Source organism: Myxocyprinus asiaticus, chromosome 4 (assembly GCF_019703515.2).
Source record: "Myxocyprinus asiaticus isolate MX2 ecotype Aquarium Trade chromosome 4, UBuf_Myxa_2, whole genome shotgun sequence".
Lineage (NCBI taxonomy): Eukaryota > Metazoa > Chordata > Actinopteri > Cypriniformes > Catostomidae > Myxocyprinus > Myxocyprinus asiaticus.
In genome coordinates this window covers 38,817,842-38,832,987 of record NC_059347.1, presented here as the reverse complement: position 1 = coordinate 38,832,987, position 15,146 = coordinate 38,817,842, and the positions used below count along the sequence as shown (strand labels likewise).

The window sequence follows — 15,146 nt, the reverse complement described above, 5'->3', positions numbered from 1 at the left end:
ATTGGTCCTTTGGCATGTTATCGAGTATCCAATCAACTTGCGTTTCTCTCTTTGTCTAACATTTAAATTGCTCAGTTTTGCAGTTCAGCCAGTTTCAGAGTTTTTTTCTCTGAAACCCACCTCCACCCTAGTGACACTTGTCTAGATCTGCTACATGGGGATTGTTTCTAATGTCTATTTGTTCAGCAGCATATTATACATGCTCGATGCATCATGTCTTGCATTTTGTCTAATTGTGCAGCAGCAACATGTCCACATGCTTTACTCAGTATGTCTGTATATTTTCTAGCAGTAGCAAGTCTCTGGATTTGTTCTGCAGCAGCAGCAGCGTAGCAGATCTAGTTTGCCAAGATCAATATACTATCAATATGTCATGCCTACATTAACATGCTAAATATTTCTGAGAGTTGCCATGACTAAAATTAAGTTAGCAGATGCTTTTATCCAAGGTGACTTACAAGTGAGGAATACAACAAAAGCAGTTCATCCTAAGGGGGCAAAGGCAATAATGTGAGAAGTGCTGCTATATAGAGTTTCAAATTTGCTCAGATAAGTACAAGCAGAGAAGAAAGTGAGAGACTGTGAAAGAAAGGATTTAGTTTTGTTTAATGAAGGAAGAAAGACAGTTAGTGCATTAGTACGACTGGGTCAAGTGCTCTCGGAAGAGATGCATCTTTAGATTTTACTTGGCTGTTGCAAATCGGCTGCTCGGGTGGAGCTGGGAAGATCGTATCCAACAGTGAGGAACAGTGGAAGTGAAAGTCCGGGAAAGTGAGTTTGTGCTTCTATGAGATGGTACCACGAGCCGCAACTCATAAAGTTAAAAAAGTGTGTGTAGATAGGGGTTGCGGAGCCAAGGGCTTTTCTATATGCGAGCATCAATGGTTTAAACTTGACACAAGCAGCCATATCACTGTCTTTAGTCAATATAGGTTGACATCTGGTCAGACCTGACTGTTTTGTCTCATCGGGTGCATTAGTACCTTTGGAAGAATTTGTGTTGTGTATGTGCTTGTGTGTGTTTGTATTTGAACCAAAACTCATTTCCAGTGATTAGTGTCAAAGTCATGTGGTGACCCATGCAGTCATACTGTAATAAGGGTTCTTTCATTCATACACAGCCTGTTGCTCTCCACACACACCCATAACAACCTGCTCCTATCAAAGCATGTCTTTGTTCTGACCTGCTGAGGTGGTCTGTGTGTATGGCTGTGTGTGCCACAATCCTGTAAAATGTCTGTGTGCCTCTATTGTTTTGTGTGGTTGTGTGTGCATTAATGGGGCTTAAACCTGTGTGTGACATCGGGTCTTCAGATGCAGGGGTGCTCTGAGTGTCATCTCTTGAGAGTAACTGCAGTATGAGAGGCTCTGTTCACTGAGAGGAGCATCAGGTGGATGTGTTCTCGTCCTGATCTGCTCCCTCTGTCCTCCAGTGATACTGTAGCAGCAGAGGGGATACTCTCTCACATGTTTTTCACAGTGTCAGGTTGAAATGGTCCACTCCGCCACTGCAGGAGCTCATCAGAGTTTAGTTTCTAAGGTAGTTACTGTCATTGATTTAATTTTAATCTTTTTAACTCCCATTCAGTACTGTTATGCTAATTTATAATACAATCTCAGGTGTAGTGTTCACAGAGATGAGAGATGAGAGGCCATGGATCTAAGTGCAGGCTTTTTTTTAAATGAAATCACAAAAGAAACACGAAACCAGAAACACACGCAAACTAAACAAACCACTACAGCCATCAAAGGATAAGAACCAACAAAGACAGGGAGAACATGAGGGCATTTTATACACAAAGACTAATGGGGTAACAGGAAACAATCAGAAATCATTTAACCTATTATATTATAACAATTTCAATTTCACTGTGACTGAAATTAAGATTTATCATTTACATGCAAAAATATGAAATTAAGAAGTTTCAGAAACTTAATTTCAAGTTGCAGAAACTTCTGAGGATTTTAGTATTAATACCTAATATCTCTGCAATGTTTGTTTGAAGTGTTTTAGTGACAGAAATGACACAGCACATTTTTCCCACATTCTCACATGTTCTGCTATGATTCACGTTAGTGCCCGTGAGATGGTTATCACTGATTTGTGTTTTATTATATTCACAATTTATTACTTAATTTATTGGATACCTAATCTTAAGGGATTTTATTTAATTGTATGTTATTTTGTTAATTTCTGATGTTGAGGTGCCCTATTCCCTCATTATCCTACAACTGTATCTCTCTCTCTCTCTCTCTCTCTCTCTCTCTCTCTCTCTCTCTCTCTCTGCTCTCAGCAGCTCCAGTTAAGTCTTTAAGAATCCACAGTATTCTTAAGGCCTTGATACACTTCTGGAGATGTTCCTTTTTGTTCTTTGTTCAAGGGTAAAAAGAAGTTCTAAACAGCCGAGCAACGGTATACTGTTTCCGAACATTCAGACACCCGCCACACCTCTGTGGGAGGCATTTAGAAATACATTTAAATATGAGAACGCTACATGTAAAACCTTAACCAATGTGTTAAATTAAAATGTGTTATCTATGACTTTATGCCTCATTCTATGGGTAGACTTCACATGAGGTCAGTAAAAGAAGCCATTTGAATCACTTGATGATGATTTAAAGTAACATATATATGCAGTAGAAAAAGTTTAATTTGTCTTGTTTATATTCTGAATTCATGACGCTAATGCGCTATAGCGAATTACATCAAATAACTAATTCAGATCTTTGCACGCATTCGACCACCAATACATTAGGAAAACAGTATGTGTGAGCTAGGAATTAAATTAAACTGTTCTTATTCTACATTATTATGTAAGGAAATTTATAATGGAATTAGTCGTATTCAACAACCATCATAAATTAGATAAATGACAAATAACTAGATTATTTGTCTGAATAAAATTCTCCACCATTAAAATTGTAATACAACCTCTTGCTGTATCCGCTCACAATTTGTACTGTAAGGAATTAGCTTTAATAATGGAATTATGGTTAATTCACTTATTGGAGTAATATTATTCTCATGGCTTATTGAAAATAATATTACACATATTTAGGTATAGCTTTGAAGCTAAATCTTTTAAAAACAGGGATGAGATTATTTATCAAAATATACCACAGTCAAATTATCTTTAAATACAAACTTTATTGCTATTCTAAACATAAAACTAATCTAACACATACAACATGAAACAGGTTGGTGAGTTGTGACAGAATGTGAAATAAATGATCAATACATAGTTGTATGAGTGTTGAGTCTGGTGACAATGCCTTAAGAACCATCTATCCTTTTTTGAGTCTACATCGATTTGCAATCGGATTACCCAAAGTATTTAACTAATACACCAGCACTTTGAGCAAAAGTCTGGAGATGTACTTGCGTGTCGTTGCATTTCCTTGTGTTGCTTGGTTCTTTGGCGTTTGAAGAAAGTTAGTTTCGTCGATGTCTTGGACTCTGTTATGATCACTGATAGTTTGTTGTCTGGATAAGAGCGAGGCCTTCTGCAAGGAGGACTCGCGACTCCCGTCGGGTGTCTGAACCGTAGAGCAGAGAGTGAGAGGCTTCCTCGGGACTTTCAGAAGTGGCTTTTCAGAGTCACATGGTCGACTGGTCTGTCCTCTTCACAGTTGATTTACGATCCTTTGTGTGGTAGATTCCCGCTCAAAATAGTGAATGTTTAATCATTAACTTTTATATCTTGAAAACGTTGCAAGAGACATGACATTCGTTGTCATCAACATTGTCTACATAAACAAGCAAACATTTACATACTAAATGTGACACACTTTCATAAATATTACACATGTAACAAAACATGAAAATCCCTGATTACCAATCATATTGGTTAATTCATTGGTTTTACAACATGGATAAAACATTACACGTTATGAGAAGCCTGATTGTCAGGGTATATTATCAGGTTAGTTATCATTCTTAGTAGATTGAGATGAATAATACAAGATTAACGATTATACTTATTGATTTGTTAGTTAGAAGTGATTACAATTCCTACACATTTTAAAAGGTACATCGGCTGTAATCATTAATTTGTCAGTTATAAAAGTAAACACAGGTCAAAGTGATTTTCAGAATTATCTAGCAAGGCTAGGTACTGTGTACATTGTAGGTTTAAATGCATTCTGTACATTTAAGAGGGTTAACTCAGTGAAGGTACAACGTTCATGGATTCCTTCACGAGTCTCCGTTTCCTGATATGGCCGCGGATTTATGTATTTAAGGTCACAAGGTCTTACTTGGCCATTTGGTCTTACAGAGGGTTTAAGTTTGTGAAACAAAGAAGGGTTTTCCATATGGGTTAACTCTGTCATTACAAACCCTAGTTTGAGATGAAGCAGGAATGGTGGAGACGGTCTCCTTCAGCAATTTAGGCACCGTGGATTCGTTTTTATGACTCTCAAATGGCTTGATGGGGGATCTCTCTGATCTGTGGAATGTGGTGTTGTGTTCATTTGATGGCTTCGTTTGTGGATATTCCTACAGCGCTAACACGCTATACCATTATATGCACCGGTTACACACTGTTACTTTGATTTATAATAATGACACTGATACTAGTGCAAAGATAAGTGTATAAAAGTGATAATGTTCAGAATAAAGACAATAGAAGTATCATGACATATGTTACTTCAGACAGATGTGTGAATGGTTTTCATTGCAGATGGCACGAGTGAACTGGCACTTGAGAGTATTTGAGAAGATTTGATTCCTTAAGTAGACTAATTAAACAAAAATAAATCACATGACTTGGTCTTGGAAAATATCTCTAAGTGAACGATCATACAGATGTATGTAAGTTGCACCAGTTCGCTAATAACTCTACACGCCGATGTGTTCATGTTGACTGATTTTGACTAAACAACATAAACAGAACTTGCTGCTGGCATCAAGGTAGGTGGAGCTCCATGTCACACCTACCGATGACGTGGACCAATAGCAGCAAGACGTGTCGAATAGAATTTTTCCTAAATATTCGCCCCAGCGAGCTGTTACAAACCACCGAAACACCTTATTTTTGGCCATATTTAGTTCTAAATAATGTCACACTCGTTTGTTCTTCGATTTCGTAGGAAGTATATCAAGGCCTTTAGACTTACAGCACAGCACATGCAAAAGCAGATTTGTCTTTCTATGTCTTCAGACTTCAGACACCTGTCATACACACTCTCTTTTCTGGGAGTAAGGAGTGTATCACAAGTGTGTCTGCAAGTTGAGTAGTAATGTGAGGCTGCATTGGTAAAGCAACACAGAACAGTCAAAGTAATTGTCAGATTTCACATAGTTTTACACAGACATTACTCTTTCTCTCCCGCTTTTAGCTTTTGCTTTTTTCCTGTCTGTTTCTGTTTCTGTTTACTCTCTTCTTCACTCAAAAAAAACACACACCCTTTCAATCAAATAATTCTGATGTTTGTAAGCTTGGTAACTCTGGGTGGTCTCCTCAACAGTCTTGACCAATCAGATGTATTTATGCAAATGACTTAGCTGCAGAACAATCTTCATACATAGAAAAGAAACTATGTGCATCCAGCACACTTCTGCACTATTCTATGCCATTTTGTAGTGTACGTAGTGCAAGTAGTATGTTACAGTAACACTAAAAATCCAACAAAAAGAGGTGGACTATGAGTACCCGGATCATGTACTTCTTCAACCGCCAAAACGGAGCATGGAATGTTAAACACCGAGCCCTCACGGCTTGCCGTACATAGCGGAAGGGGTGCAAACTTGCTGCAAATTCAGCACCCGTTATTTTCACAAGCAGATGAGCTCTGAGGCAAACTCTTCATTGTTGCAAATGGTTTGAAGAGCTGCAAACATTTGCACAGAATAGCAAGCTTATAAAATAATGAGTGGCGAATTTGCAACAATTTTATTTTTATTTTTTTAAGGGTGGTCTGACAAAACAATTGTAATTAATGGAGAATGTTGCAACTAGCGAAACTTCAGTGAAGACAGCACCTTACAAATATTAGTTGAATGCTTTACCATCACCCCACGCTGTGTGAAAATTTTCATTATTTGAGTTATAAGTGTTAAACTGAGTTTGGTTAACGCTAAAGCTAGCAGAAACACATCATGTGTGTTTGAAATGTCAATTCCTTCAGCTGTTAAACGGCGAATGTTTCCATGTAATAAAAAACTGTAAAGTCTTCCATTTGGGATGATGCCACACTTCGAAAATTCATACACTACATGGCTGAGTGAATAGTGTATATTGTAAGTGCATAGTGTATAGTGTGTCATTTGGAACACCACAACAGCAGTTAATTCCAATGTAGCGTCAGCTCATGAGCACAATGACATGATGGCTTATTACATAAACAGAAGTTGTTGATGAAATTAAGCTCTCATGCCCTTTCTATAAAATACTTTATGCATTCTGTATGTCCAGCATGACATATACTAACACATTTACACATCCACACATACATAGGCTACTTACACCTTGTGATCCCAGATATGAGTGTAGTACAATATTTGAAAACCCAATATGGTTATATCTTTTTTAAACCCAAGATTATCCATTTTAATCCGGGTTTTGACAGAAAAAAAGGACCAAGCTGGAAGAGGACTAAAGTGAAAAAGGAGTCCATGCTCTAATCCTCAGCTGTCTCACTTAATCGTTTTATTTTCCGTCTCAGAGTCATTGAAACCTTCTTTCATCTTTATCACTGTCTTTTCCTCTAGTCCTCATTGGCCCCTGGAGGCATCTCTGCCTTCACAGGAAGCAGTCGTGTGCTTTTATTTGTTGTGACGGGGCTCAGATGTGATCTGACTCTGTGTATCCTTCATATGTAGAGTGGCCTGTACTCTGTAGGTTATAGGGGTGGAATCTTGTTGAAGCATTACCAGACGGAAGGAGCTATACAATACCATTAGCCACCTGGAAAATCTGTTTTTTGTCCAATGCCTGGAAAAGCAATTAATTTTGAAGGGGTATCAATTTCAAATGGAAGTGATGCCTTTTTTTTACCCTCAGAATGCAGTGTTTGTACCTTCACCTCACATAACTCTATAAGTAACCAGTAAGCAGCACCTTTGCATCACAGAACACATCACTAAGGACATGTCCTCTTAATGGAAAAAAGTGTGGATATCTCTTCTCTCAATTGATATGAATCATCATCTGATCTTGTACTTGGTTAATTTTGACCTTCTGTGTGTATGTGTGCAGGTGTGAGTTTACTGCAGTGCAGGGCTCACTGAGCATGTGCCAGCAATATCCTGAACTCAGCCAACAGCCAACAGTCCACTTTCCCTCTCTTTCTCAAACACACACTCTCTCTCTCTGTTCCTCTGTACCTACCTCTTGGTCCTTTTCTTTTCCATTCCAATTTTCGATTAAACAAAATAGTAGTGTTCAAATTAGCATCTTCTCTTTTCATACATAGCCATTTGGTGTTTTTGTGTATATTTGATATATCTATTTTCAGATATCATTACATCCTCAATCACATCATCAATATTTTATGTATTTGTGTCCTCTAATTTTTAACTTTCCCTCTGTTTCCTTCAAGAGCTTTCTTTTTCTCATTTTTTCTTCTAGCCACTATAAGTTGCTCCGAGTCTCCCTTTGGTTAAATATGTATGTGGTTTCTGAAATGGTGTTGAGCAGGGGTGTAACTGAGCTGTACTATGTACTTCAATTAGGGCCACATTTCTTTTCAAGACAGCAACATAATGATTGAAACATTATGAACCAAATGAAAATAGCACACAGGTTCTAGAAGTGTTCATTTTAATCAAACTAAATTGAATGCTTTTCTAAGTGAACATAAAGAAGGATTCTCTGGGTCTCTTTCCATTCTCATTACAAAATCTGTGATTTTTGCAATTCATTCCAGCAAGCAAAAGGCAAGGATTTATCATTTGTGTTATTAGGGCAGAATTGTCTACTGTCACAATGTCGCCTGCTGAGAATACTTTGCAGCTAAGAGCACATACACGGAAGTGTTTTTGTACTTGCCAGTTGATCAGCATTCACAGCATCCCTCTGTTTCCTAATATTACTACTTAAGTAAGGGGCTTGTTTGTGGAACGACCCTGGGTGTGGAACAGCTCCTTTAACAGCTCAGTCATAATTTCATGACTGGAGGAGATTATCTTGATTCTTGTGAGCTTGGCGACCCTAGGGTAGTCATCTCAAGGCTTTTTAGCCTTCAGATTTATTTATGCAAATTACTAAGCTGTTAACAAATCTTCAGACTTAGAAAAGAGATTAGTCACAACAGTTGATACAGATGTGACATGAACACATGGGCATGACGACATGATGGTTTATTATAACCTTGTTTGACTGCACGTCCTCCTGACTGGACATTGTATTTTGTCTTCGCTATATAGGCCGTTTTGTCTTCGATATACTCTATGCATAATTTAATTACATTTAAAAAGACTGATTTCAGTTCAGAACACTCTGGGCTGTCAGTAAAGTTTTTAAATTTCAACACATGTAGTCATTTGATAAAACAATATGGTGCTAATCACAGCAGAGTTTGTTTTTGGGAGAAAGGCCAACAAAGCTACATCTGGTAAGAAACCTCATTAAGTTTTTACCTGCGTATTACCTATTACCTGAAACCTATTTGAGTCAAAAGACTGAGTCTCTATTTTCATCCAATATGCCATTTTGAAAATTAACACAGTGACCACTGACGTGGGCAATAGGCTTTTTTTGCTCAGAAATACAATATTTTCTGTGCATTTTCACATTGAGAAAAAAAGGTTGCTTTCAGAGGCTTTATATGGAGCATTTTGAACTGTTCTGAGACCAGTGCAGACAGATAGCACACTGGAGGTCATTAACTAATTAGGGAGCAAGGGATCATCCTATTGCTTTCCTATGCAGCTTTTATTTATATAGTTTTTATCTGTGCTTTTCCCAATACACATTGTTCCAAAGCAGCTTTAATGTTTGTCAGCTAATGTCTATAACGTCTTAGAAACATGTATAACCAACACTCCTGGAAAGATAATAAACAATTTGATTTAAAAAAAGACTAATAGCTTGGTATTATTTAAAATTGCACAATTTAAATCTGCTGTCCCCATATAAGGACATTTAGGAAAACTGTTTGGTCTTTTTTTTTTTTTTTTTTTCATGTTTATTAAGGGGTACTAAAAATCAAAAAGGAAAATTAAAAAAGCACAGAGCAGTCACGCTCGGGTCTCAGAAGGATAAAAACAGAAGGCGATGATGAAAATCGAACCTTCAAAGAATGGACATAAAATATATTTATTTTCCCTGCTCCAAGAGTTAAACATGATGTCTCGTTTGTTTAGAGTCCACAGTGCTCATAAAAAGCAATACATTAAACAGCCACTGCAACACACATACAACACTGATCATTTGTGGTTATAGAAGTTCCAAAAGTTTTGCACAAATATCTAAGAAGCTCAGAATACTTGCAGGGCCATGGAAGTTTCATTTTTCTCACTGAATGGGAGTGATAAGGCAAAGACAAAAATGAAGAATAGATATTTTCCATATTAAATGCATTATTTTATATAAAATTATGTATTAAATGTGTTTCTTTTTGTTTTCCATGTTTAAAATATTGAAAATCTTACAATGTAAGGTGAGCTTTGCTTTACTCTTAATGTTTTCCCCCTCTCGAATTTACATTAGATAATTCATCCCTCAAAAGAAAGTAGTTCTATAGTACAATCTGAAGTCGCTCTTGGTCATCATGAACGAGTTAGAGGTCTTTGGAATTGCCTTTAGTGGTGCTAGATTGCGTGTATGTGCAAAACAGTTAGTTTTGTGCTGGTAATTTCTGCAGTTTCCTTTCTTGGCATCTGGAAAAGACTCTGAAACAGACACAGAGTGTTTTTTTTTTTGTTGTTGTTTTTTTTGTATCAGGCTTGCATCTTCCCTCTGGTATATAATACTGTATATTAATATAGTGTCATTGCTCTTTTTGTGCGTGCAGATGGGAAATAATTTGTGCTAACTCTCTGTCTCTCTTCTTCTATTTCTTGCTCACTTTTAATCTCAGGATTGCATTCAGCTAAACCAGTACAAGTTAAAGTGTGAGATTGGGAAGGTAAGTCCACTTGCAGTACATCATGTTCATATTGTGTAGTTTTCTTATGTGCATATAGGCTCAATATAGTGCCATGGTTATCTAGTGTATAATAGAGATCAATGAAGTTTGTAGCAGTCACATGGCTGGAAGTCATTCAGACACTGACTGACCTTGGGCACTGTCTCACAGCCTGACTCCTTTCACTCTACATATTTTGTTTATCTTTTCCCCTTTCTCTATATCTTTTATCTTCAAGGGCTCATATGGCGTTGTCAAGTTGGCATACAATGAGGATGATGACAAATATTATGTAAGTACCTTTTAAAATAAAATTTGTAACACATATTTGGACATCCTTGTTACGTTAGCTCTGACTGTAGACTGGAAAAGTATTGTGTGATCACTGCAGAACTTTATAATTAGGGGGGTGAGGTGGTGGGGTGAAGATGTTAATGAACTTGTTTGGATCTCTATTGTTTGTGTGTTTTTTTTTTTTTTTTTTTTTTTTTTTTTTTGTGGCTGTTTAGAAGAAGAAAAGCAGAAAAAATGGAGCATACCAAAAATCTAAATGCTATACTTAAAGGTGCACTCAATAACTTTCTGTTTGTGTCATCTTGGACTTACAGTGACACCTAGTGGTGTGGATGCAGCATCATTCAAAATCAGTAGTTTTCAGTTACAGATGCCATTGTAGAAATTTACTATTCACAATCAGCCATGATTAATTTAATCCAAGAGTGAAAGTGTCCAATAACAAGACGGTTATTGAGATTAAGCGAGTAGTATTCAGCTGGTCATGTGATTCTAAAATGCAGCCTCCATGAGGTCATCACTGCCCCATGTAGAATAAAACAGCTTTTATAAGGTTACTGATATGACTAGAGTCCTCATCTCATGTGAGTGCTCATGATTTTATACATATTTTTCAAATAACAATTCACTTCTTTAGAAGTAAAACTTTTTTAATGGGGAAAAAATTACTGAGTGCACCTTTAAGATGGCAGCACAGCCCACCCTCTATTTAAATTTATTTTTTCTGATACTTCTGCTCATCCACTCAATCTAATGACAAAAAGGTATTCAAAGTTATAGAGACTACAACAAACATAGCATCATATAAATTAACAAAAAGGAGAATTAACTTACCATTATCTATCTTCCGATTAAAGCTGAAGTCTATGACTCTGCATATAAGCTGAGATACGAGATGGAATTTTAACAATGAAAATAATTGCACACATCAACTTTAAGTCCACTTGGTTTTTAGCCTTTTTGCCATTTCATCAGTGGGGATAGTAAGAGAGACCAGAAACAATAGGGAGAAGCAAGCACAGATTAATCATAGGGCAATTTGGGCCGTCACCCAAGGGCCTCTAAACGCAAGAGTCCTCGAGCTTTAAACTACCTCTCAGTTTTTAATTCGTCATTGGGGAGAAGAGGGAGGACTTGATCAGCAAGTGACCCGAGCCAGGCTTGAAATTGTATCTCCTGTACGTCACAGCATTTGGAATACCCATTAGGCCATGTCTCTGACGTGTGTGCAGTGTTTGTTTTGTTTAAAGGATTCATTGATGTAAAAGCTAATAATGTCCAAACTTAAGCACAAACATGAGGTGTATATTGTGACAGTAATATGTTCACATGATCTGTATGTCACGGGAGCATATGGAATGCTGCGGAGGTGGTACAGCTTGAAATGATGCAACATGATTGATAAAAATGAGACAGCAAAATCTAAGAGGAAAAAGGCATGAAGCAAAGTAAAGGAACAATGGACTTGGAAAAAGAGATGAGAGAGAAAAGAGGCATGAAAGAGTATGATGGAGGAGAGAGCAGAGTAGATTAATGTTAATGAAAATGAGAGTAGACAGGGGAGTGTTGTGATATAACATAATAATATGTGTTGGTAGGAATGTGAAACAGTCCTTAATTTCATTTGGAGTTGTTCATTACGGATCACAAACATTATTATTGTTCTTCACAATATGCATCTCTGGCCCTGACAAAACACACATAGATGTACACTAATACTGTTGTTACTGTGTTACACAAAGCTCATACACTTACAATAATCTGTCTGCTTTATTAAGTACACCTGTTTTTTAAATACCCCATGAAATCACTTGCCGACCACAGTTGTCTGTCTTATGAAGTAGGGATGTCACGATTATTGTACCGTTTTTACTATTAACCGCGGTTAGAAATGGTTAATTTAACTGTAAAAATGTAGAATCTATGGTTAAAAACCTTGAAATTATTTATTATTTTTACATGTGGCAAAAATATTAATGATATATAATATATATTATAAAAGAGCTTTTCGCTGTAATCTCTTGTGCTTGTTCCTGGATGGTCAGTGGAGCTTTTGCTATGGTTACTGACGGTGTCCGCATGGTGCTTGGCTAGGTGTCGCGGACTGAATGTAAACTTTCAATTCACGTGAAACTGGGGCTTACACCCAAACTCCAAAATATGACAGAGGAATTCAACCCACCAGACTCATATCCAGCTGTTTGGGAGCATTTAAATGACTGAGGGTTACTGAAGACAACGGATATAATACATACAGATGTCATATAAAGGTACACATCCAATAAATGTCAATTTTAATCATTATCATGCTTTAAGATCTAAAGCAATGCCTGCTCTAAGCAATGTTTCTGTTATTATTATGCAAACCACAGTTGTTGTTTTGTTTTGTTTTTTGTGAAGTCTTGTCGGACAGATTAAAGGACGGTATTTGTATGGAGTCTGTTGCCGATTCTTGATGGTGATGTGTCTGACTGACAACAGATTGCTTTAATAAACTGTTGCAGAAGAAAAAAACTGTTTGATGCCATGAACTATATGTTGCATACCCACAATAATCTTACAGTTCTGCACTTTTGAAAGTTCAACTAGGATTACCCTATGACTCCAAGCACTCTGGTAACTTTGAAATGCATCATTCTCAGTGTATTCATCAGTTGTCCTATTGTATGGCTGCGCTTAGTGTACATGTATCCATAATAATCCTGTCCAATAACACGTGCAATTGTGATAGGATGACTTTTTTGCCTCAGTGCTGTTACATAATAAGAAAATGACCTAACTGTCAAAAACTCACACTGCGGCATCTCTAATATGAAGTTTAGGCAGCCCATATCTAAGGGCTTTTCCCTTTTTTTAAATAGCCAACAGGCTTTTGTTACATTACAACCATGAACTATGATTTGCTACTTGCTGGTTGGTTGGAGGGGGAGTGGCATTCTCATTCAAGAGAGCATTTGATTGGACAAAAATCTGTGTAGTGCAAAATGAGTCATTAATATTTTGGGTCCATTTTCCCAGTAGAAAGAATGGCTTTTAAATGTATATCTGCTTAAGTATGGAAAAATGTCAACATTCAGGAGTAGATGGCCTCAAAGCAAACACACATGGACTAAAAGCCAGAAAAATCCAACTTTGATTTCATGTGGTCTTTAGCACAAATTGGTGAAGTCACACTATCTAAATGACTTTGATTGCGGTATGATTGTTTGTGCTATATGATGTGGTTTAAGAATCTTTGAGGTACCTAATGGCCTGAAGTGTCTGCACACTACAATCTTTAGAGTGTACAAAGAGTAGTGCCAAAACATATCGCATCTATTTAGTGGCTATTTACTGGATGAAAACTCTTTATTAATGAAATAGGTCACATGAGATTGATCAGGCTCCTTTAAGCTTAAAAAAAGGCCACAAACACTCAAACCACCAACACTTCTCACAATAGCAAAATGGCATGGCTGAAAACATAACCTTGAGGAGAATTATGTCAGGGTTCTGCCCTTAGTTTTAGGTTTTTTCCCCTTTGTGACAGATCCCTGACATGTAAGTGTTCCATGTCTGTTTCATGTCTTGTGTCTGGATTTAGCCACTTCGATTGGTTTGGTTTATTTACTCCATGGCTGAGTCCAGACACTTGTGTTTTGTCTCGTGTTATGTGAATGGTTTTGTATTTTCTCATTTCCTTGTGCATTCGTGTCTGTCTTGTCTTCAGTGATAACCCCGCCCTCTCGTTTGCCTTGTTACTTGTTGGATTATCAGTTTATTAGTTTCACCTGCCTTCCTCATTTCCCTCCTGATTTCTCTCCCTTTATAATCTCCCTTTGTGCTCTGTCTGGTGCTAGTTCGTTGTGGGATGTTGCTTATTTTTATGTCCCCTGTTAAATCTCTGTCAGCCATGTTCCTGTCCAGTCGAATTTCTGTTGTTTCCCCATTCCAGCCCAGCCCGTCATTGTGTTGTCACCGTGGACTGGGTTTGTTTTTCCCCTTCGGGGTAGTTTTTGTTTGTTTTTGTTATATTTTTTGTATTAATAAAAGCCCATTGAATTGCCTCCTGCATTTGGGTCCTTCCCTCACTTCAAACCTGACAGAACGAACTGGCCATTTTTGGACTCAGCAGAAGTGATGGGCATCTTCCTTTTTCCATCTCCCACCCCCTGGAGGCCCATTAGAGAGCATTCAACCTAGCTCACCCTGCTTCGTTCCTTCTGTCGGGGGAGGTTTTGATGCATAAGAATACTTAGGAACAAGCGGTGAGGCGGAGTAAATGTTTACTGGAACACTGCAGGGGAGCGGAGAGTCTTCTCGTTGCCTTGAAGATCTGCCCGCTGACACTTGTATGTCGACAGCGAAGTAGTAGAAGGGTTCTAGACGAGAGATGAATCACTGTCTTGAAGGAAGAAAATTCTGGGGAATGGTGTTTGCGTGCCCACTATTATACCTCACAGCTTTGCTAAAAGGGCGGGGCTTAAACACCATAGCCAATCCTGGCGTTATTGTAGAAAGGTTTCAACTAGGTCGTGTAGAAGGACACTCCCCATATGCGTCAGCTTAAGTATACTGAGTCGTAAGAGAACTGAGTGTTGCATAAAGCCCTTTAACTGCAATTTTCCTAAGTATTTCTTAAGGTTAGGAAAACTTCACCTTAAGAATAGGTTAGAGTTTAAAGATTTCTAAAAATAAAGAAATATAAAACCAACTGAAGAGTACAGTGTGCCGAGGTGAATTTTTCGCGCTAGGGAGAACACCGTTTAGACCATTTTAGCGGTGAAAAACTGATTTGATGG

General features: G+C 37.6%; 1 protein-coding gene across 5 annotated transcripts in view; it reads left to right on the top strand.

Moving 5' to 3' along the window:
- camkk1a (calcium/calmodulin-dependent protein kinase kinase 1, alpha a) overlaps positions 1–15,146 on the top strand; it is a 140,568-nt gene that overhangs the window by 79,426 nt on the left and 45,996 nt on the right. For all 5 annotated transcript variants that reach the window (XR_007897095.1, XM_051696695.1, XM_051696693.1 and 2 more), the window contains 2 exons: positions 10,024–10,071; positions 10,310–10,363. Coding sequence is in view for 4 of the 5 variants with exons in the window: in XM_051696695.1 (XP_051552655.1) it covers positions 10,024–10,071; positions 10,310–10,363 (102 nt within the window). In the remaining variant the exon portion in view is untranslated. The remainder of the gene's footprint in view (positions 1–10,023; positions 10,072–10,309; positions 10,364–15,146) is intronic.